Here is a 23,978-nt window from a genome sequence, read left to right as displayed (position 1 = left end):
ATACTTCTCACAGTCAATTCTTTCTATCCAAACTGGTCTCAGTATAAATACCACTGCTCACAGAGGCTGTCTGACCTCTCAATCTATAGTTTGTTCTAGATCACACTAGAGCCCTTAACCCCATCTGAAATGATCAATTCCAGAAGGCAGAGGCCTTGTCTATCCTGTTCATCACTTTACGTTCCAGACCTGTAATAGCACTTGGCATATATCGGGCACCCAAATATCTATTAACTGAATGAATACATGAATAGTTACCTCAATGTTCTTGGTTTTGTTTTTAAGAGTTTTATTGCATACTCAGGTATCTTTTTTAAAAGAAATTTGACAAAGGAAAAATCTTCCAACCCCTTACCTCCTTTGAGAACACCAAAAACATCCCTCAAAATGCAGATGGATGCTTACCCTAAAGAATTATTAGTGGTTTTTCTGAGGTTCCAACTTAACTGGGAATCCTGTACTTTACGTGGCAATCCTACTCAGGGGGAGTAAGGAAGAAAGAAGAACCAGATGGGATGCGTTAGGGTAGATAGGCAGGTAAAGGGAGAGAGCAGCCGCTATGATGAGTAAGCAATTGGGAAGACAGATGTACAGAGAAATTCAGGATTTACTGCTTTGTGTTGTTCAGTATAACTGGCCCTTCACTACTGTAAGAAACTTCAGGGAAGGTCCACTTTAAAACAAGTGCAGATGGGAGACTGCGTCCTCTGAGAAACCCTCTTACCTGTGCATCCAAAATCTTTCCTCCTGTGCTACCACTGGACTTGGTACATTAGCACTCTGAATTGTCTCTCTAAGCTCCAGGAGGTTAAGAAAGTGTTTCCTCTGTATCACCAGCTTCTAGAACAGTGTGTGGCACAAATGCCTGTTCAACATGAAAATCTAAAAAACTACATCCAAATCAGAATGAGGTCAGTTACTCTAAGTGAGTACTCTATAACTCAGCATGGTAAAGAAAAGAAGTAACTCAAAGTCCCGCCAGGTACACAATTAAAACATATACTTACTGTTTCAAAAGTATTCAGTATCATCAAAGGAAGAAAAACGTTGAAATATTCTCCACAATCTTGAAATTTGACAGGCACAGGTCTTGAGATGGACTGACAAAGACTTGCTGGGGGCCCACACTGATCAAAGTTCACAAACATTTCATATTTCCATTTTAAGACCTCTTTAACAAAGGTGTCAGAGACAGACTGTGATGACAAGAGAATGCTTACTGGAGAGGAAGCCAAAAAAGACTTGTTTTCACCAAATGGAAGTTTGTAACCTTGTCTGTTGGAATTATTTGGAGTCTGAGAATGAAGAACATTGCACAAACTCTTCACTTCACCCATTGGCTTCTGAGACACGAGAGAGGCTGGCTGTGGTGCTTTCAAAATAGATTGTACCCCATTTGACTTATTTTTCAGAGCTGGTGGAAGTGCTGAGGTATTTTCCAAAGACTTGGAAAGATGAGCAATTCGTGAAGTACTACGTGAGCTAAAAATCTTAGTGGTAGGTCTCCAAGGTTTAGATGAAGAAAGAGGCAAGCTAGGTTTACGAAATACATCTTCATCTGCTGCTTTAACTTCAGAGTGTTTCAAGCAGTACTCACCCTCGTTTTTCATAGTTTCAACACAATCTTTGTACTTACACTTTGCGCTACTCAAAGATTCCAACTGAGGCTGTCTTACGGAATCATCTTCTACCTGAACAGTATCTTTTCCATGAACTACCTCAATGAGTTTATCATTACCATTCTCCATTTGTGAACATAAATCCATATCCTCAGGGTCACGTTGTGTTAAAAATATATTATCTTCCTCTATATCACTGTTGGATTCAGGCTCTTGCTCTTTCAAAATTGCCAGCTCTAAATGATGTGCTGTTAGGTCACTTCCACCTAAAGGTTCTTCTGAAGTAGAAACAATTATTTCATTTGTTGGTATTCTTCCATTTAACACTACAGAATTACACTGGTTCAAAAGACAAGTATCAGTCACCTGGGAAACATATTTTGTTTTCACAGGTTCTAGTTCAGAAGATGCACATTTTATTAATTGCCTGCCATCACTGTCAGCAATTACCTCAGTTCCTCCTTTATTATCTGACCTAGCTGATCCTGGTACAAATATGTCAGAATTCTGCGCTGTGCGTGACCTTGTTTTCATAGTATCTGTACTTTCATAATCAAAACATCTTTGTTTATTTTGTTGTGATCTGGATCTCATCTGCCTTTGCAACTGCAGATCTTGATTTTTCAGCAATTTCTTATTATTTTTGACAGAAGTCTGAGAAATTAATTTAGTCTTCTTTGGGGTATCAACTACTCCAACAGTTTTGCCATGGTCACGTAACTTACCTATATGCTCTAAAGACCGCTGAGACAACTCAAATGCCCTACGAGGAGCCTTTTTCAGACCAAGTTTCTCAACTTTTGAAGTTGGTTCAGGACACTGGCGAAATTTCTTTGGTGGCACTACAGCAGGAGCTGTCCTACAACTTATGTAATTTGAATTTTTATTCTGTCCTTTTTTGGCATCTGAATGTGTTTTCTTAGGGGTTTTAGAAAGTGGGACTTTCCTAACGGGTTTGGAATAAGCATGAGGCTTCGGAGAAGATTTCTTTAGGGAAATAGTGGTGGCTCTCTGAATACTTGAATTGGGAGTTGTAGTCTTTATGTCAATACTTTTAAAATTATTTTCAGTCAGACCTTTATCATTAAGAATATCAGGCTGGACCTCCTTGCTGGTAGATGAAGGCCTTAAAGGGTCTTCAGCCATAGGTTTTTCAATTTGTTTTCTCTTAGGTTTTTTTACTTCAATTTCACAAAATTCCTCAACAGAAATACTAGTACTCTGTGGTTCTGCGTGTTCTTCAATGCCCTCTGATACTTTTTTAATAACCTCTTCAGATACATAATCTGTATCATAACCCCAATCATTTGTGATATCAACTATATGAGTCAAGCATGAATTTTTTTCATCCTCTTGAACTGAATTCTTGTTGTCTGGTTTCTGATCTTGCCAAACTGAAAACACTTCACATGGACTTTCAAACTCAAAAAACTGAGAATCAGATTCCTCAAACTGTAAAAGGGACTGTGTCTCTTCTTCTTTTATTAGCTTCTTTTCCACATTTGTATTATCTACTGCAATATGCTGCTCTGGACATTCTTTCTCAACACATATTTTATCTTGTTTATTAGTGTGTTTCTCAAAACGCAGAATTCTTTCATCACCATCATCATCATCATCAGAATCTGAAATAATAATCACCTGTTCATGGCAGGTTTCTCCAACTTTGTTTTGGTTAGCTGTGAAACATCTCTTATCATCTCTTACTTTTCTTTGTAGCTGGGATGAGTTTCTTTGTGCTGAATCTGATGGAAACTTAATAACGCTAGCCTGAGCTATTAAAGACAATTTGTGGAGGTCTCGGTCTATCTGAGAATCTGTTAAAGTGTCAGAATTAGGACTGATGCTAGGGGCCTGTTCTCTCAAATTAGAAGAAACCTGATCGGTACTCTTGCTAATTTCCTTCTCTCTTGATTCAATTACAGTCATGGGATCTTTAAAGGGAGATGTTTTCTTCATGAAAGTATTAGTCATTTCTGTAAACGAGACCAAATCTTTATCATCAGCATGACATTCTTGTATTTGACAACTCTTTTCATGGGAAGAGAAAATATCTAACTCTTCATTCTTTAATTGTTTCTTTTTCAGTAATAAACTGCTTTGAGATTTTTGCTCTCCATTTTTATCATCCAGAATACCATTAGGGTCTAAAGAGAGATTGTGTACAAAGCTATCCCCTTTCTGACCTCCTATATCTTTCCTTGAAAACAAATTCTCAACGTTAGATACAGTCTGGTTTTCCTCTAAATTGACAGCATTATTGACCAAAGTACTTTTCCTGTGTTGCTTCTTTATCACATGTGATAACTTAGCACAGATTTCATCTTTCTGTGACTTAGCTTTTGAGGTTTTACTGACAGCATCATCCTTTAAAGGGAAATCTTCATTTGATGTGGACACCTTTTCCAGAAAATCAGTGCTAGAATCAGTCAACAAACGTGTTGATATTATTATTCCTCTGTCACACCCTTTTTCTGGACCATTTCTTGAAGTACAATTCTGTCGTTTATGTAAGGAATTCTCTTTCACAGACTTCTGCTTCCTTGTACTTATTTTAACTTCATCTTGAGCTCTTTCAGTGACAAGATTTTTACTACTCTGCTTTAAACGTGACTCAGTTGAAAGATGGTCTTCTAGTTTGATGTCTTTTATATAATTTTGCTCATTATCCTCTACAGTGTTACTTGCTTTAATCAATAGACTCTCCTGCACTTGATATGCATCAGCTTTCATTGGTTCTTTAGAAAACGTTGGGCTGGAATTTTCCAGACAGCGTATGTCTTTTTTAGACTTCTTTCCTATTTGTTCATTTTCCTCTTTAGTATAAGATGCAGGAGGGGTTTTACACGCAGGAGTCAGATCCACCAAAGTGTTACAAGGAGGTGGTTTGACTTTTATGTTTCGAATAATTTGCTTTAAACAAGTTTGTAACTCATGGGTTTCCTGACTAGTCAGCTGCCAACCTAGAGATAGATTTCCTCGCAGGAATAAATTGAGCTTATCCCAGAATCGCTTACAAAGAGTTTGCTGCCCAAGCTGATAACCTTCTTTAAGGAGACTTCTAATCAGTTGCACACACGCAAGTTGTACAGAGTTAGATGGCAGTGAATGCAATGACAGAGATGACATCATTGATGTTCCTTTGGAGCAATTTCCAGATGATTTCTCAGAACTCCGTGCAAATGCACTGGTTGGAAGTTTGGCACATTTTACAACGGCTTCAACCCATTGCTGGGAACTAACCCACAGCAAATGCAAACATTTTTTATTTCTATGCAGTTCAATCACTGACACCAAAATTAGAAGAAAAAATTCACTGACTTTGTCACACACAGCATCTGCTTGGTTGAGGACATCTTTGACTTCAGAATGCAGATGATGAATAACCTCTACTATATAAGCCACACCCAAATCCTTAAGATCCATGAGGGATTGAACAAAAGGGATGAACCACAGAAATGTGCTGTTATGAACACGCATGTCTTGACCAATATCTGACTGAAGCAAACTGGATAATGTTTCCATTTCTTCATACATGTTAGGACAATAATCTGGGCAAATGGCTGATCTCCACCCTGAATCCTAAAATGAAAGAAATACTGACATTCAGATAAACCAGCACCATTCATGATAGGTTGTAAACAAGAAAATGCACTGCTCAGTTTTCCTATTTTTATTTACACATACATATACGTACCCCCAAGAAACTGAAAATATAGTTCAATTTTGAGGCTAATGTTTCATGAAAAGGTAAATTTACAACATCTCCATGTATTCTGGCCTTCTTTCCATTAGCTGGTTTTGATTTCCAGTCATGTCACTTACCTCCCGCTATCCCATCAACTTTCCACCCTTCCTAACTACACAAATATTAAACCTTCCGAAGTGTGCACACTGCAGTTAGAATCCATTTTTCCCCCATGCACAACACATATGCTCAATCAGAAAGGCTTTATGCAGCAGTTGATTCAGAATGGCTGCATATCATAAAATCAGTAATTCAACTAATAATGTAGAAAACACTGTCTATACAACATAAAGGCAATACAATGTCATCTGAATTCTCAAATGTTTTATACCTTTTTGGTCTTTTCAGGATTATAATTGTATACAATCTGGCTGCAAGTCACCATGTCATCCAAATATGACTCCGGTTCTATCTTGGTCCTGAAATATTAAGAATAAATAAAAATTACTGAAATGAAGGCGGAAAAAAAGAAAACCCTATCGTTAAGTCAGTTATAAGAGACTTCCCTATAGAGATTACTTTTAAATCTTGAGACATTAACTGAACTAACCTTACAGAGCTGTTCCGTATATTTTGAATCTCTCTATTGTAGCTCACATTATTGATAATAGTTTGAAATGCTTCAATAGGATCAATAAGTTGACCCCAGACCTTAGATCCAAGGCGATCCAGAATCACCATGAAACAGTGTAATGCTGGCCAGAAAGGATCCACACTATCATCTGAAATACAATGGAGTAATTACTGAATTACAAAACAATTAGAAAAAGATACTAGAATATATTGAGAATTAAGCATTCTTTATTTGGGTAGTAACAAAACTGAAAGCAAAGCAGCAAGTAATTTAAACGAAAGCGGTGCCTGACAGGTTTTAAAAAGGTGGCAAAATTTTAAATTTTTTTGCATTTTCTTCAAGCAATACTATACACCTCTGCAAGAAATTTTTTTAATGGAGGACAAATTGAGATAGCCTAGCTACATTCAACTTTCTCACCCTGTTTGCAACATCTGAAACAATCTTTCCCACTAGCCCCTCAACTTCTCCCAGAACTTTACACTCCCATCCTTCAATAAATAACAGAAGTAGATGAAAAAAGAGAAGAAAAACTTGGTATTTACAGATCTAAACAATGCCCAGGATATAAGAAATTCTGGTTTAGCATGATCCTGAATTGTGTGTACCATTTGGCTGGTGTGAAGGACTCATCTCTGAGCTAATGGGTAAGCAGAGACATACACCCTTCATCCATCATATCTCAATATATATGGCTTTGATGTTATCTACTTTTCATTCAATTGACAAGAATTCCCATTACTCACAAGCTCTCACCTCCAGTTTTTTCCCTCTTCTCTACCAGATATGCAGTGGCAAGATATCGCCCTACTCAAAGACCTTCAACTGCTCCTCAATGTCTTCCAAGAAAATTCAAAGGGCTCACTGAAGCACTTAGATCTCAGTTTATTGTGTCTTTCTAGCTTTATTTTTCACACCCTCATAACAATATCCCATATGGGTATGATTGCTGGCTTTTTCCCAAATAAGAATCAGAACGCCTTCACTACTAGCATCATATATCAAAATCCTATCCACCCTTAAAGTCCATTTCGAATGCCTCTCTACATGAAACATTTCGCTATTTAATCATCTATAGTACTCTTCTGAGACAAGTGCTCTAACTCACTCAGTTACTGATAATGCTATTTAGTCATCCCAGAACTTTCTGCTTTATTTCCCTCAGGGCTGTTAGACTACTTTTTTATCACAGTCATTTGTGTAGGCCTTCTCATAAACTATTTTATTCTCTAGCACAGTGTCCTACGCCCAGTAGGCTCTCAAATAAGGAATGAAAGTTGTCAGGTGAAGACAATTAGGAAAGGTTTCTTAAAGAGCTGACTCACATTTTGAAGAAGGTTATGGGAGCTGGATTACAGAGAGGACAGAAATATATGTGCAAGGCACAGGGAAAGAAATGAACAACGTATGAGTAAATGCTGACAAACAAATTAGTAATAACCTTAATCAGGCATAATCTAGGAAGAAAATACACGTGATCAAAAAAAGAATGTTATGTATTTCTTTTAGAATCTCCCACAAATGAATTTATATCCACATTGAAGTTGCCTAAAGAGAAGCGAATGTGGAGAAAAAATTATATTCATTAGGTTTTCAGATGATCTGACATGCTTGACCTTTACTGATTTATTCCTCCATAAAGAAGATAAACACTTATGTACACATCCTCCCTAATCAGCTTGATATAACCATGAGCAAAAGAAAGTTGAGGTCTAATAATAAACTTGACTACAAGTTTGAGATCCTATTTTCTAGACTATCTGAGCAGCTCTGTCCAAGAGAACTTTCTGTGATGATGGAAATGTTCTCTATTTGCACTGCTCAATACAGTAGCCAGCAGGCACATGTGGCTACTGAGCACCTGAAGTAGAGCTAGTGGAACTGAAAAACTGAAATTTTATTTAATTTTAACTAATTTAAAAGCCACATTTGGCTAGCAGTTACTGTGCTAGACAGTGGAACCCTAGAGAACCAAAGTGAAAGAGAGAACCAGGAAAAAGGGAGACAGTGGGACAGAGGAGGCTTTCGCCACAATTTTAACTATCATGTCATTAGAAATTTATCTCCTATAGGTTCTAGTCTTTATTCTACCACTAACTAGGTATTTCAACATGAAAAATTAATTTAACTTCCCTGGGCTTCAGTCTCTTCTTTTATGAAAGTAAGGTGTTAAACTCTAAACTTTCAATTTAAAATTCTGAATCCTTGACCTAAACCATAAAATGTTCACTCTTCTTTTCTTCATACTATACACTCAAATTCTTGTAGTGACACTAGTATTTTAAAAGTGGATCATCATCACAGTATTCAAAAGCATTTAGCAAATAAAGTTTATTACCATCTGATGGCCTCTCCATGGTGTGAAGTATTGATTGCATAAAGTCATTTTGTTTGTCTGAGCCCAACAACAGTGAATCCATGGCTTGCTCCTCAAGAATGGTCAGCAACATGCAAATACCTGTAAAATTATTTACAGTTTTCTTGAACTGATTCAATGACACTGTTCTAATGCCTTGTCTGGTTTCGCTGGCAAGAGTGACAAGGCAGTGAGACAAAGGAAAACAGTACTCAGTTCCTCAAACCTTCAAGTCTGAGATATGCATACACACTGCTCCCAAGTAACAGGACTTCAGACTGATTCGAGAATAAAAAGGGAAAATGCTAAGAACTTGGTTAGAAAATTTCTAAAATGACTACCACACAATTTGTATTTCATCAAATCTAAGATGCCTTCAACTTTTAAGATCACCATATTTCAAGTAGCAATCACTGCCAAACATGACACATGACTGCAAGACTTAGAACCAATGAAGTAGGGTAGAACTATTTTGAGTCAGCATAGAACTTGTTGAAAACCAATGCTAATATCTCTTTCTACCAGGAAATATTTTACAGATGGGAAAGAGGTACCAAACCTCTTTTTAAAATAGATAAAACCCTATTAAAGTCAATTCTATACTAATATTCTGTTACCTCTCATATTGCTTTAAATAAAAGATCTATTTGTTATACCTGAATATGTGCCTCTTACAAAAATGGTTTCTAGCATAAATTATGTTTAAAAATAAGATGTAATGGTTAAGTCAATTTAATGATAGAAAAAGACCTGGAAACTACGAAATCCTATATTTTAGCAATTTTGATCAGATTACTGAAAGAGATCACTTTCTTTGCAGGATATTCATAGGAACCATAAGAAAATACTAATTATATTTGTGTAGGAACAATACTCACCTAACCAATAGTTTTTATAGTTGGTAGTATCATACATGTGCGAGGGCAGAAGAATCAGTTTGCCCTTTTCAAGGACAGAAGAAGTATAAATGTCCGGACTTTCTAAAAGCCCCAATTCAATGACTTTAAAAAGGCAAGTCAAAACCTCCTGTAAGTCATAATAATCATCTCTGTCCACTTTCCCCAAGTTTCTTGCGGTCAGGATAGCCCAACGCCGAACCTAAAAGCATTAACACATTCATTACTTCATTCAAGAAACAAATGTCTACATACAGCAAGAACCTAGTTAAGAAAATATGATTCTCTATGGATTTTTAAAGATACTAATTAATGCAATGTGTGGACCTTATTTGATTCTGATCTGAACAAACTAACATTAATAAAGGATTTAGGAGATAATCATTTCCATTCAAACATTTTTTTTAAGGGGGGCAAGGGCAGGAATGACTGTATTATTCAGATACGTAACTGTCAGAGAGACAAAGAAAGGCTGAGGAAATGTTCCAGATTAAGGAAGACTAAAGCAACATAACTAAATATAAGACCTGATCCTGGGCTGGATACTAGAGTACAGGGGGAAAATGCTATCAAAAACACTGGATCACGTGACACAACTGGAAAATGGACATTATTGTATCAATGTTAAATTCACTGAAGCTTATAATACTACGGTTATGAAAGAGAATATCCTTATTCTTAGGAAACACACACTGAAGTATTTAGGGATGAAGGGCCATGGATGTATGCAACCTACATTTTAAGGTAGCGTTTTCCTTATATGTAATTCAGTTCTGGGTATTCTTTTCTTTATATATTTTTTTAGCATGGGTTAATTTTGAAATGTGGAAACTCATTTATCTTTTTATTATCTTCTATCTAAACTATGTTATGATCAGAGAACATGATACCAAATCCTTGAACTGTGTTGAAACTTTCATCATGGCCTAGTATGTGATCATTTTTGTAATGTTTAATGTATGTTAGAAAAAAGGTTAGATACACAGCTCATATAAGTATGTTCATTAGGTCATGCTTGAAAACTATCTTATATAGACATTCTATATGCTTGCTGAACTTTTTTTCCTACTTACTCATCAATACTGAATGTACGTTGAAATCTCAAACAACAAATAATGAATTCATCTATTTCTCTCTGCAGTTCTACCAACAATTGTATCATCTATTTTGAGGCTATTTTAACTAGCATATTACTTATTTAAAATTGCTACATCTTGATGAATTGAATTTCTGTTATTACGAGATAACATTATCCATCCTTATCCTAATGTCTATTTTACTGGATCCTATTATAGCTTCACCAGCTTTGTTTAGGTTGGTATTTGCCTATTAGTTCTTTTTCCATCCCTTACATCAATCTTTTTATTTCCTCATGTTTTAGGCGTGTGTCTCAGGAAAAAAAACTACCTGGATTTTATTTTTTTTGTAATCCAATCTGATTTTTGTCTTTTAACTGACAAATTTAGCCCACCCACTTCCAATAAATATTGATATCTTTAAACCTGTTTATATGTATGAGTCATTTTTTTCTATTTAAAGCATTTACTTTTCAAAATAATTCATACGTATCTCTGCCCTTAACTGGATGAAAACTTAGCATGTATGCTCTCACATCTTTGGTCTCCTTGCCTGCCAATCTCATCATACTGATATTACCTATTCTAAGTTATTGTTGATATACTCACTTTCTTTGAACTTAGCTTTTTTCCTTAACTAACAAACTTATTCAATTTTATATATCTCTTACAACATTTTCTGGATTCTTGTCTCTTATTTACCTCTTTGGTTCAGTGTGGGTCTAACACTAGCAGCTCAGGATTCCCAACCTTTGGTCACATAAGGGATACTGTAGACTCAGTCACCAAGCCTGCAAGAGCTTGCCCAGATCTTGGTTGCTCAGCTGGACCCACGTCCTCTACTGGTAGGCAGCTTTATAAAAGCCAGTCCCAGAGAGCACCTGGCTGTACTTTCTGTCAATTTCCTCTCACAGCCAGAGGAGCCCCACTCTTATTTTAAGCACAGGCCTTGACTCTGGTTCTCTGCCTTACCTGGAGTATACTTGTAATTCCTGTTATCCCACACAAACTGAATCCTCAGCTACCTATAGACACCCAAGTCTAGAGGTTTCCACCATTTATCACTTTGTGTTTCTGCTCCACTGCTGGACTGCTGGCCCACAGAAACATTTACGTTTTGAGGGGTCTGATTATACCTTTCTAAATTCCTCTTTTTCAATTTTTTCCAACATTGTCATGGGTTCTGCACTGAGGAGACTGAAATTCACCATCATCTTGGCTGGAAACTCCAGTATCATGCTCTTTCTTTGCTGCTTAAAAAAAAAAGGCTTCTTTTCTAGCCTTATATTGGCAGAGCAACCCTTCATGGCTACTGGCTTAACGTAGTAACTCAGTTCTAGATGCCCATGGACCTGCAGCACAGACTGCCAGGCCACACGACCTCATGCCTCAGCAAGCTCAATGTAAGGTTTCAATACTCCACTGCTGCTTTCTGCTTCTGTTCCTGTCTACTGTTCTGATTCTTATGTCCCTCTTCCTTTCTAGCACCTAGGAATTGATTTTCCTTATCCCACTCCCTGCTCCCCCCTTTTAAAAAATCTCATCTATTAGCAAAACAATTTTTTCAAATATTTTAACTAGTATTTCCATGTGTTTGTAGTGGGGCAGGCAGGCAAGCAAAGCAAGAGAGAACACTCCTTCTTCTTTAGTTCATGTCAACATACTGAAAGAAGTTCCAATTATTCCCTTATTTGTCTTTGAAGTTGAAGCATCACCAGTCAGAAGTATTCCCTTACCCTCTTGGTTCTCCTCCTCTTTGACCCCATAGCACTCTCTACTAAACTTCAGTAATTTTACAAGAAAAGAATAACTTCGGCAAACATTTTAAATGAAATACACACCAAACACCTCTATTATAGCTAGCTATACGTGCAAATATAAAGTCCTTCCATTGCCTAACACTCATACTCACCATTTCATTGGGATGGACCAAAAACAAATAGATCCCTGGATGCTTGTCAAAAACCTGAAAGGAGCAATTAGCTTGTTCCATCCGACAAAGTGCTTCAACACATAATTCATCTAAATGGAAAAAATAAAGCAGTAAATATAAGACATAAATCTTATCAACTTATTAAGATTCCCTAAATCTGACTCCTTCAGTTGTTCTTTAATAAAAAGCTGTTTGTTTTAAACTAAGGCATAAAAATGCTGATAATGTAAATGTAGGAACAATATTAACCAATCTGAAAGACTAATTGGATGATCACAGTGTCTTCCTATGAATTATTCTGACTTTACTAGTACACACAACTTCATTTAATACTTGGCATAATTATCTCCATACAGTATCTTCTTAGAAGTATGGTTATAGGTGTAATTTCATTAGCATTTTACATTTTCATCCATGTGGACTTAATCTGGTACCAGAGTGATAAAAAAAATTCAGTGTTTCTCCAAATGGCTATTTTGTCCTACTCTCATTTATTGAATAATTCATTTTCCCCATTGGTTTGAAATGCTAGCATCATCAAACACTAAATTCCCCAAAAACACTTGCTTTACTTCTGGATTCCCTACACTGTCCCACTAGTCTATCTATGCCTGCACTCTTCTAATTGCTATTGCTTTATGAAAATTTCTTCATTACTCCTTCAGAAGTGTCCTGAATCAATTCACATACTTACCCTATCAGATGAATCAACTTTAGTTTGTCACACTTCAAAGAATATTGTTAATGGTAGTGGATGGCTTTGGGGAGGAGAGAGAATGACTGAAAAAACACGAGGGGAGCTCCTGGGTGTTGATAATGTTTTTCTTGATTGGGTGCTGGCTACATAAGTGTATTTAGTTTGTGAAAAATATCAAGCTAATATACTTTTCTGGATATAGCATCCCTCAATAAATGTTTGAAAAATGACTTGTTTGGATTTTACAATCTACTTTGAATTTATCTAGAAAGAATTGATTTATCTAAACCAAATATTTAGAGCTGCCCTTCAGTGTACTGAAAATATCAAGGGTAGAAAAAAGTTAAATAACATTATAAGGAAGCAGTCTGAAAAATCCAGAAAGTGCATTATTCTACAGGGTAACTATATGGCCTCAACAAGTCAAAGTTATGGCAAAAAAAAAGTGTGCTCGCGTATATGTATAAGTAGACTGTTTTGGATTAAAAGCAACGTAAGAAACATGAACCAAATGCCATGGCCCCTGAGTGGACTCTAATTTAAACATACCAGCCAAAAACCACATTTTGCAACTACTGTGAAAATTTTAACATGGACTAGATATTAGACACCTTAAAGGTTTTGTTATTTTGTTAGATGTCACAGATCAGGAAAATGTCTCTACTTTTAAGAGGTTCATTTTAAGAAATGCAAATATAAACGACCAAAAGCTCAGCAGCCATAATATACCGTGCCATTGTGATTAGTGAAAATTACTAGAGACCAGTGGTTCTCAATCAGGGGTGATTTTGTCTCTCCCCACCCTGTCCCCCAACTCCCAATTCCCATCTGGCAATATCTGGAGACAATTCTGGTTGTCACAACTGGGGTGGAGCGAAGAGTGGGTTGTTATTGGCATCTAATGGATAGAGGCCAAGGATGCTGCTACACATCCCACAATGAACAGCACAGCCCCCCCACAACAAAGATTTATCCAGTCCAAAATGTCAATAATGCCAAGGTTGAGAAAGCCTGCTACAGACAAATTACAAGAACGAAGACTAACTGAATGGACAGATGGATGACTATGTGATAGAGCAAACACAGCAAGACGTTATCAATTGCAGTCTATGTGGGGCATACATGGTGTTTGCTGTGTAATTCACATTGCTGTATGTTTGGAAACTTTCAAAACAAAATGTTGGGAAAAAATATTAACTACCCTAATTATATGTTTAACAAACAGACTTTTAACATAGATAAACTTAAGTCCTTATAATTCTTAAAATAATAAAAGTGACATCACTTGTAGAACACCTAAGATACTCACTAACACGCTCATGTAAAAGCAGATAAGGATATTTCAGTATTTCAAGAAGAGGAACTCGAAGCTTATTTTCAAAGTCTTGGCCAGTAAAGTCAAACAGTTGTGCCTCTCCATTGTTGTCTACTATATACAATTCATCATCATCTCCAATTTCTGCTTTCATGGATTTTTCAAAGTGATTTATGAGACGTAAGGTTTCTAATTCCCATAAAACCTGCAGGAAAAGAAAAATACGCAGTGTGCTTTATATGTTATTATCAACAAAATATACTAGATGTGATGATCTTTCAGTTATTTCTAGAAAGCCATTTCCCAAGTATAAAAATTCAAAAATTTAAAGACTCTATTATAGAGTATTAATAATACAGAATATAAATAATAGATTTTTATTCTATAATAGAATTATTTTATCATTCTATAATAGAATAAAAATCTATTATTATCACATAATAGATTTATTTGAAGAAAAGTCACTAAACATAGCCACTTTTATGATCCTTGAACATGAGTACATAAAGCATGAGATATTTAAACACTGCTCTTGTAGAGTTTTGCTTAAATATCTCAACATCCCTATCAACTATAATCTATTAAAAAGGAAATGAGAAGTTGCAGTTTCTTTGTCAAAGGCATGAGTTGGGCCTTCTATGTCTTTTATTCTATGTTCCAGCCATAGGAACCTACCTTAAAACATCAGCTTTAGCATACACTGGTTAGTTTCCTAACTAGGAAACTTTGTAAATGCAAAAGTTTTCTCAACAGATTCACAACTAATCACCCCCTCCTCCTTTCTAGAGTGTACATATCTCCATGGTCTGTGTTCTGTTTTTCATCAGAAAAATGTAATAAATCAACTACTCAAAGCACATTTAAAATTGTATGTTTCACTTTGGTTACTATGACTGGAAAATATGCTTGCCCTTAGAGGTTTATACCATTTACCCATTAAAAAAGGAAAAGAGAGAGGAAAAAAAAAAACTATTAACCAATAAAAAAAATAACCCAAACTATTTAGACACATAAATGTAATACTGTCAAACAGAGATATAAAAACATAAACCAAAAAACCCTCTATACAACACTTCATTTCATAAAATTATTTTATATCAAAATAACTAAAAGTGAGGTATTATAAAATTCTGTTTTAAGTTTCAATTCAATTCCATCAGTCCACAAGCATTTACTCGGCACCTATTATACCAGGCAATGAGCTAGGTACTAGAGGTTTATTAGCCTTGAAAGTTTAAACGATATCGTCAGTTCCCTGAATGCTTCCAACAGAGTTCAAATTTATTCTACTGCTAGTTACCAAGCTCCGAGAAATACTGCCCATCTAACATAAATTACCTCATGCAAGAATGGCAATTCATCCCTTGCTTTATGGTATTCGGCCACACACTCTAAGCAGTAACAGAGGTCTTCATCAGCTGTTTGAAATTCCCTGGAGTGGGTCCTGGATGCATAGCGCTTTAGGAAGTCAATGGTGGAAATACCACCAGGCGTACACCAACAACATGTGCTCATTCTGTACCTATTTCCAGAAAAGAAGACATCTAAAGACTAAAGAAAAAATAACAAAACAACACCTGAGACCTATTTTTGTGTGAAGAATGGGTACACCTCCTAGCAATGACCCTCATCTTCAACTTAAATTGTGCCTCCACCACACCCAGGATATTCTGCTGGCCAGCTTATCAATCACTGATGAAACTCAAATCTGAGCCCACTCTTAAAAAATTTTATCTTCGAAACATAATGAAATGCAAGTACTCAGTAATAAACATCATAAGGCAATACACAGCTCTGCTAGAGAGAAGGCTCAGTACTATGCAGTACCGATGGAAAATATAGAGAGACAGGATTATCAATATTTTCAAAGTACAGATTTTTGAAGTGTTCTAGCGATGTATTAGAGTTGAGTCAAAAGCTCAAGAAACCTCTCACATTCCAGAAAGCCATGTTTCACAAATCCCTGGCAACACAAAAATCCATAAATATGAATCCATACCAGTAACAAAAAGTCACATAGAGGATTTTCTCATTTAGAAGGTAAACATACATGAATTTGCATTTGTGTATGAATTGCTGCCCATAACTCACTGCTCATCAATGCACCATAAACTATAATAGCTACAAATGTTGACAACCTACTGCCACTAAGTTTGATACCTACAGTTTTTTTATTTTTTATTTATTTTTATTTTTTTCCTTTTTCTCCCCAAAGCCCCCCAGTACATAGTTGTATATTCTTCGTTGTGGGTCCTTCTAGTTGTGGCATGTGGGATGCTGCCTCAGCGTGGTTTGATGAGCAGTGCCATTTCCGGGCCCAGGATTCGAACCAACGAAACACTGGGCCGCCTGCAGAGGAGCGCGCGAACTTAACCACTCGGCCACAGAGCCGGCCCCGATACCTACAGTTTTTGATTGTCAGAGCTTTTGTTTTTATAATAGCACCAGAGCCTCCACCATCCAAACTCAATCAAAAGGATTAAGATGAAATAATTTGTCAAATCTCAGCAGCCTCGAAGAGAGCAAAGCAGCAAGAGAGCACCAGGAAACAAGAGGAGATCCCAAGGACCAAACATGTCAAAGGTTTGAATGAAGTTATATGAGGCAGGTTTATGAGAACTGCCAATAGCATGAAACTGAAAGGATTACCCAACAAGACGGAGGGCAAAATCCAAATAGATCTCCAACTCTAATAAGGTGTAATTAAAATGACCTAAGATGCTGTATTTTTAATCCTAACTAAATGCATATAAAAGCAAACAGAAAGCTCAGTGGCGGTAAACAGTGTATTGTGGCTAAACAAAAGACAAATGTTTGCACTGAAATAAAAGGATGGGGCATGTCCAAGAGACACAGGAGCCAACCTGAAGAGAGCTCCCAATGGCCAAAGCTGAAATAATTTGGACAAAATAAGTAATATTGGATTATAACCCACAACATAAAGTATACATGAATCCATACTATACAAATAAACAACTGAATGAATAAACAAATGTGGAAGAAAGGGTTAATATTCCTTATAGAAGGATTCCAAATAATATATAGGGACAGTTACTCCCTGTTCCAGGGGGTGGAGACAATCCTACCCCATCTTGAGTGTGGGCTGGACTCGGTAAATCACCTCCAAAGAAGAGGGCATGGAAAGGGGAAAACCGCAACTTTACAGAGGAGACGTCTGGTGAACACAACCTCAACCAAGTGAACAAGGTTAACATCACCAGTGATAACTCATGTTGATAACCCCTGACGTAATGTGAAGAGGAAGGTACTTCAACTCTGTAGCATGCTTCTCCAAAGCCCATAACCCCAGCCTGTTGCTGAGAAAAACATGAGACAAACTCAGAGTATAACCTAAACAGCTATCAGCCAGTCTGCAACAAGAAGGAAGAAAACCTCACCCAAGGGGAATCAAAGCAAGTCTTCTCTCACATGAAAATTAGGGTTTATCGGGAATCAGACCAGGAAATTATCCAAACCTGATCTTGAGAAACTTGACTTTAAATTAACTATCCAATGAATGTAAAATATCGGTCTCCTGGGGTGAAAAGTTACAAACCCAACTGTAAACTCAACCAAGTTCATTTCATAAACTAGATGGACCTAACCCATACATTTTCATCAAGGGTGACGTCATCCTTGATATGAAAACTGGTTAGCAAGACACAAAAAAGGCCTACTCTTTTTATGTATAAAGCACAGATATACACATAGTACATAAAGAGATATACAATATACTGCTGCTATTAAAATTCATGGAAGTTCATAGGAAGAAATGTCTAAAAAGTTTCCTTCAGGGAGGCAGAAGGGACAATACAAGGTTAAGACATATAACCCAAATCATTGAATTTCTGGGTAAAGAAACTTGAGTGTGGTTTTTGAATACATATCACCCTAAAATTCAGAGTGCAGAATGTCCGCTAATGGGAAATTGATGACATTTTGACAGAAATTATATTTTACTGTTAAGGTTTTCGTGGTACAATGCCAGTTCGTAAAATAAAATGATTTTTTAAAAATTCCTTATTTTCTTCTGACATCCACCATTGAAGAATTATATATAAAGGCATAAGTATAATACATGAATCTGTCCTGTGAATTGAATTTTTAAATTTATTAAACATTAATTGTACACTTTCTTCATGCATCTAAGAAGAATTAAGGGCAGCTTCCAACATTAAAGTACATTCAGAAAAGGACATTTCAAAAGATTACAAAAGAGAGGAAAATCAAAACTTACTAAGAAGAAAGTTAATTTCAAGTAGGAGCTTCCTGAAAAGCAGAGCAAAAAGATAACATGATGAATTACGCAGTCCCCATTTCAAAAAAAGAAAAAAGTATGTTAGTTCAACTGGAGAGCACTGCCCTTTCCTATCACTAATTCTAATTCTATTACATTTTATCAATGCCTGCCTTGTACAACGTGCTGTAAACTAGGGAATGCTAAGCAACATAATGGATATGTTTCTGCAGAACGTGAAATTACTTTATTCAAAGAAGAATTTCTTATGCTTGAAAGGCCAAAACCATGATGCTCGGAAGTGAAAAGTCTGCAGAATCTGTTTTTTCCGGTGATCTAATTGACTGTGGGGAGGAAACGGAGAAGATCTGAGAATAGAAAATGAAACTTGCTAGAGACTACTCAAACATCGACTGTTTTAAGCATGATTTTGGCAGCTAACAGACTGCAGTAAATTCAAACTCCGAAAAAGTTAAGGGATTTAAGTATAAATAAAATGTTCCATACTTTAAAATAATTTTAATGAAGCAGTTAGCACAAGAAACCTTCTACTAAGAAAATTAGAGTCTGCTTTTTATTCCCCTCCCTCAGAGAGCTAGCCTACTTTCACACTTCAGAAAGCAGGACTAAATTTTCTCAAAGTAGCTGGGAGTTACTACCACGTAACAGGTAAGCGCCATGGAATCCAGAACACAGAGAGAACAGTCGCATAGAGCACATTAACAACAGAAACATAAGATGATTGCTCCATGATTCCTCTCAAAAGGCCATAAGGTATGTGCTTATGTCCCCAAATCTAAAATCATCATTGGCCTGATAGCTAAGCCCAAGAAATCTGAACAGGGTATATCATAATGTTTCTTTTAAGGGAAAACTACTGCTATATGACTGGGAATCCTGTAAGTTTTTACACAACTCAGCTCTTCTGGAGGTCAGTTTTGTTCATCTCATTCGATTTTTAACTGCTTGGAACCATTACTGAACCACAGATGGGGGTGTCCAGGGAAGGCTCAAGCTGTAAGACAGAAATAAGAGCTGCTCCCTGAGCATCAAAGAGAGCTGGTCTGTCAATAATACAGGATGCTTCCCCAGGTAGAGCTGTAACTTTCCACAGACCTACCCTGGGGAGATCATTTCTCAATATTAGCTGGCCAGAAACTTCAAATAACAATCACTTTCTTCTATCCTTCCCAGTTAAACTTCTTGAAAAAGTAACCTGGATGCACTTCTTCAGCTCCTTGGCGCTCTGGCTTCTATCCTTACATTTCAGTGAAAGTCTTCCTAAAAGTCCCTAATAATATCTGCATTACCAAATCCGACAGGTTCTTGAGGTGACTTCTCTAAAGCATATGAAAATGCTGACCATGCACTCCTTGGCTAAGACAACACACCATTCTCCTTTCACTTCCTCTACCCAATCTCCTTCATAATCACCTCTTCCTTTTTCCCTCCTCTAAATATCAGTGTCCAAAGGCTCGTCCTCAGAACCCAACTTCTTCATTCAACATCCTCTTTTGGCTACTCAATAAACGACAGTCTAGCCTATAATTCCACAAAGATACACTCAATATCCAACTGCACAGAGTGAATCCAACTCAGCAGACAGGCACCTCAAAGCAAACAGGACCAGAACAGAACAAAGTGCTTCCCTTCAATCTGTTATTCATCCTGTGTTCTCTGTCTTCACGGCATTTCCATCCCCTACTGGTTTGAAAACCAGTTACATGGGCACTATCCCGTACTCTCCTTCTCCCTTAGCCCCATCTCTGAGTTCCACAGAGTCCACCTCCTTAATTGCATCACCTGTACTTGATTCTCAGGCTGCCACTGCTTCAGTTTAATACATTTCCATTATTCATCTGGATTACAGAAACCTAAATGATCTCTCTGCCTTGTTTGCTCCACCATCAATTCTTCCTCCAAAATGGCCAAAAGCCAAAGCAAAAACTAGACTTTGAAAGCACAAATGACTCCAACACAGTTTGGGGAGAAAACTGAAATTTCTGAGCTCACCAGACAAGGTCCTCCATTACCCGGCTTCAGCATCATCTCTTGCCATTCCCCCTCACTTGTTCCTCCTAAAATGCGTCATGGTGTTCGGCACTCCCTGCCTTTATGGAAGCTCCTCCACCAGTCTTGAACATCCACCCTTCACACCTTAGTTCTCAACCTGGTTCTTAACCCTGAATGCACATCAGACTCACCAAAGGAACTTAAACAAAAAAGCAAATAATGCGATACTGTTTATAAAATTTAGTTGCAATTTTTGTGTGTGTGAGGAAGATTGGCCCTGAACTAACATCTGTGCCAATCCTCCTCTGTTTTGCAGGTGGGGTGAGGCCACAGTGTGGTTTGACAAGCGTCCCTGAGCTCAACCTGTGAACTTAAACACTCGGCCACCAGGCTGGCCCCTCAGCTGCAAATTTTAAAAAGAATCCCACCAGTGATTCTGAGAAGAGCCAGATCTGAGGACTCCCGCGGGGGGCAGTTCTGGGGGCTGGTCCGCCCCATCCTCTCCCGTCCGTCTCTGACGACCCTATCCTTCCAGGAGTTGCACGTTTCCATCACTGCAGCGCGGGCGGGGCTGAGCCCCGTGCTTACCCCCAACCCACCCTACCCACCCCACCCACCCGCTCCAGCCTCAGCGACTCCAAGTCTGTGCGGGCCAGGATCTGTGTACCAGGATCTGTCTATCTTTCACTCCCGTGCTTGGCACATATTAAGTGACTGAAAAAAGGTCTTAGACGTTTAACTAAAAAATTATTACCTGGGCTAACAACCTACAAGAGGAGATCTTCTCAGTCGAGATTCTTGGTCTTACTGGTAAACGTGTGAGGATTTGCATTCAGATATACCCAAACTGTGGCCCCAAAAGAACATTTCTGAAATGACAAAAAAAAAAAAAAAGCAAGCGATGAAGCGGCGTTGACACTCTCTCATCCGAGTTTCACATCGATCCTCCGACAGCAGAGCCAGACGCCACCCTCCGATGAGAAAGCCCACCCTCCAGACAACTTGCCTGTGGACACGGAAGAAACGAAGAAACGGGCGACCGCGACTCAGACTCCACGGGAGCACTCTGTCCACAGGAGACTGTCCCCACTCGGGGGGCAGCGAGGCACTTCGTGTCAAAGCCCCCACACGAGCAAACGCAGCAAGTCCAGCCCCACGACGGCTGGTGACCAACTCCTCTCCCCACCAGCCCCGCGCCCGGGTCCCGCTGGGCCGCGCGGCGGGCCCGTCGTCGCCCCTGGAAGGCGGCGAGGGGGACAAAGGCCCTCTGGGGACAAGCGCCCTCTGAGACGGAGGGCACGGGCGGCAGGAAGGAGGGCGCGTCGGGCCGACCCGGGCTTGCTACAGCGAGACGCCCCTCTCACCCGCAAGGAAACTGCGCAGCGCCAGACCGAAAACAGCTGACGCGAGACCGCAGCGGAGACGACAGGAAGGGAGAGGAAGAGGGAGAGGGAGGGGCAGGGGCCCAGCCGCGGGCCCCGGGGCGCAGCAGGCGCCGAGCGCCGCCCGCCGGACGCCGCGACGCTCCAGCCGCAGGGGCCGAGCCCACGCCGCCCCTCCCCCACGCGCCGGCCTCCCGCGCCCCGACGGTTACTCGACGCGGCCCCGCGCGTCCCGGCCGCGAGCGCGCTCACCCCCTCCGGCCCGCGGCCTCCAGCCCGCCGCTCTTCTCACCCCGCTCGGCCTCGCGGCGGCCGCTACCCCAGTTCCATGCCGCCGCTCCCCAGTCGGCCGACGGCGGAAGGGCGAGCCCAAACCCGGCCACCCAACCCGCGGGCGCCGCGAGCCCAGGCCCCGCCCCCTGCGCGGCGTCGGCCGTCCGCAGGCCCCGCCCCAGCGCTGATTTCTTGTTTCGGTGCGCCGAGGGGCGGGGCGCGTGAACAGACGCACCCGGGCTCCGCCGGGAGGCCGAGACCCGCGCCTGGCGTCACTTCCGGGATGCCTGGCCTGGCCCGGCCAATCAGGAGCGTCCATGCGGGTTGGGGCAAAGTTTACCGCCAAGCCGTCAACGAGGCCACGCCCAGGACTTCCTGCGGGTGGGGCCCGTGCCCCACGCGCCCAGCCCGGGGAGCCTTAGGCGCCTACCCTCCGGCTTTTTCCGTTCCGTTCTCTTTCCTCCGCCGTCAACGCTTCAGGTGTCTCATCAGGGTATTACGGATTACGAAGGAATCGCTCTTTCGATTTCCTTTAAAGACCTAAAATGTAATAGGTAATCAACACGTAACTTGAGGAAACATACATACTTTGTATTACAGACAAGGGCTACATTAAGTATTTTAAAGAAAACAAACGATACGGAAAATAACAGTAAAACCCACTGGAAAGTCTACCCATTTTTTTTAAACCCTATTGCTGCCTAGGATGGTAAGGAATCACCACTAGCTTATACTCCAATAGAGGAGACAGAAAAACAAATAATTACTAATACTGATCAATACTGCGAAGGAAAGACGAGGCCGAGGTGGGCCCGATTCAGGCAGGTTGGGCGGCGGCGGTCTTAGCGCGAAGAACCCTAACCGAAGAATGAGGGGGCGAGCCGAGGGGAACGGGACAGGACGGCGAGGGAACGTTCCAGCAAAGGGGCGTGGCTTCTCGCTGCCGCCACGTCCGTTAGCCGAATGTAACGGCCCAAGGCGTTACAGACGGCGCGCGAGGCGACAGCCGTTACGCTCCTGATTTCTAGAGTTTTCTCTACCCCGTGGAGTTATTTCGGGCGTACTCAAGCGTTTAAATCGGAAAATTACAGAACTATTTCACACTGTACTGCGTTATAAGTTGTGTGTGTGTGTGTAGCTTTTATAAAACAATATTTCTATGTAGTAACTTTTTAAAAATAAGGATCTGGATGGCTGTTGGGAAAAAATTGTTTTTAAAAAGCGGTAAACAAGATGGTAAAAATCACCTGAATTTGTTTCCCTCAGGTAACCTTTTTTGCGTAGATCCTTGCAGAATTTATTACATACATTTTGGTTAAAGTAGATATCAAAGGATAGCTATCAAATGCCAAGTTAGTCACCACAGGGTAAGAAACAGAATATTACTTTAATTAGACATCATAGCTTGCGCTAGGGACGCACAAAAATATTTTCATTTCTTAAAGAATGAGAAAAAAAGTGAAAATTTAGGTTGAAGAAAATCTTTTAATATTTATCGTTAATATATTTATACCAACACAGTCATAAAATATAACTTTTGATACTTTTAAGGAAGAAAGTACCCGTGAATGCAAAAAGTTTAGGGGCCACTGAAATCTGAATTTCATCCTGCCTCTGAGCCTTCTGTGGGCCTTTCTGTTAATTTGTTTTTAAATCTGTATACAATAGATTAAGTTTTGCATGCTTTTAAACTTTATACTTATGAAATTATAGTGAATGCATTTTTCCATAAATTGCTTTTTACACTCAACATTACGTTGTGAGACTGATACTGGGAATGCTCAGTTGTAGAGCCAGAGCTCACACAATTTGAGGGGTTGATACCGACCCTGACATCAGTTTCCCCACATTAAACCAAG

The 23,978-nt window shown here is 39.3% G+C and overlaps 1 protein-coding gene across 6 annotated transcripts in view; it reads right to left on the bottom strand.

The window, feature by feature from the left end:
* The window catches only part of SETX (senataxin), a 78,057-nt gene extending 55,783 nt beyond the window's left edge, over window positions 1-22,274 (bottom strand). Inside the window, exons 1-10 of one of the 6 annotated variants that reach the window (XM_070518466.1) lie at window positions 22,099-22,274; window positions 21,219-21,333; window positions 15,553-15,736; window positions 14,209-14,419; window positions 12,182-12,291; window positions 9,176-9,395; window positions 8,280-8,399; window positions 5,918-6,089; window positions 5,699-5,786; window positions 1,008-5,201 (exon numbers count right to left, since the gene is read on the bottom strand). In XM_070518466.1, coding sequence (XP_070374567.1) covers window positions 1,008-5,201; window positions 5,699-5,786; window positions 5,918-6,089; window positions 8,280-8,399; window positions 9,176-9,395; window positions 12,182-12,291; window positions 14,209-14,419; window positions 15,553-15,729 — 5,292 coding nt within the window. In that variant the 5' untranslated portion in view covers window positions 15,730-15,736; window positions 21,219-21,333; window positions 22,099-22,274. Of the gene's footprint in view, window positions 1-1,007; window positions 5,202-5,698; window positions 5,787-5,917; window positions 6,090-8,279; window positions 8,400-9,175; window positions 9,396-12,181; window positions 12,292-14,208; window positions 14,420-15,552; window positions 15,766-21,218; window positions 21,334-21,470; window positions 21,908-22,098 lie in introns of those variants that run through there. The other 5 variants (XM_070518468.1, XM_070518465.1, XM_044778498.2 and 2 more) reach the window with 5 other exon arrangements.
* Window positions 22,275-23,978: the final 1,704 nt, after the last annotated feature.

The sequence above is a fragment of the Equus asinus genome, chromosome 10 (assembly GCF_041296235.1).
Source record: "Equus asinus isolate D_3611 breed Donkey chromosome 10, EquAss-T2T_v2, whole genome shotgun sequence".
Lineage (NCBI taxonomy): Eukaryota > Metazoa > Chordata > Mammalia > Perissodactyla > Equidae > Equus > Equus asinus.
This window is presented reverse-complemented; position numbering and strand designations above follow the sequence as displayed.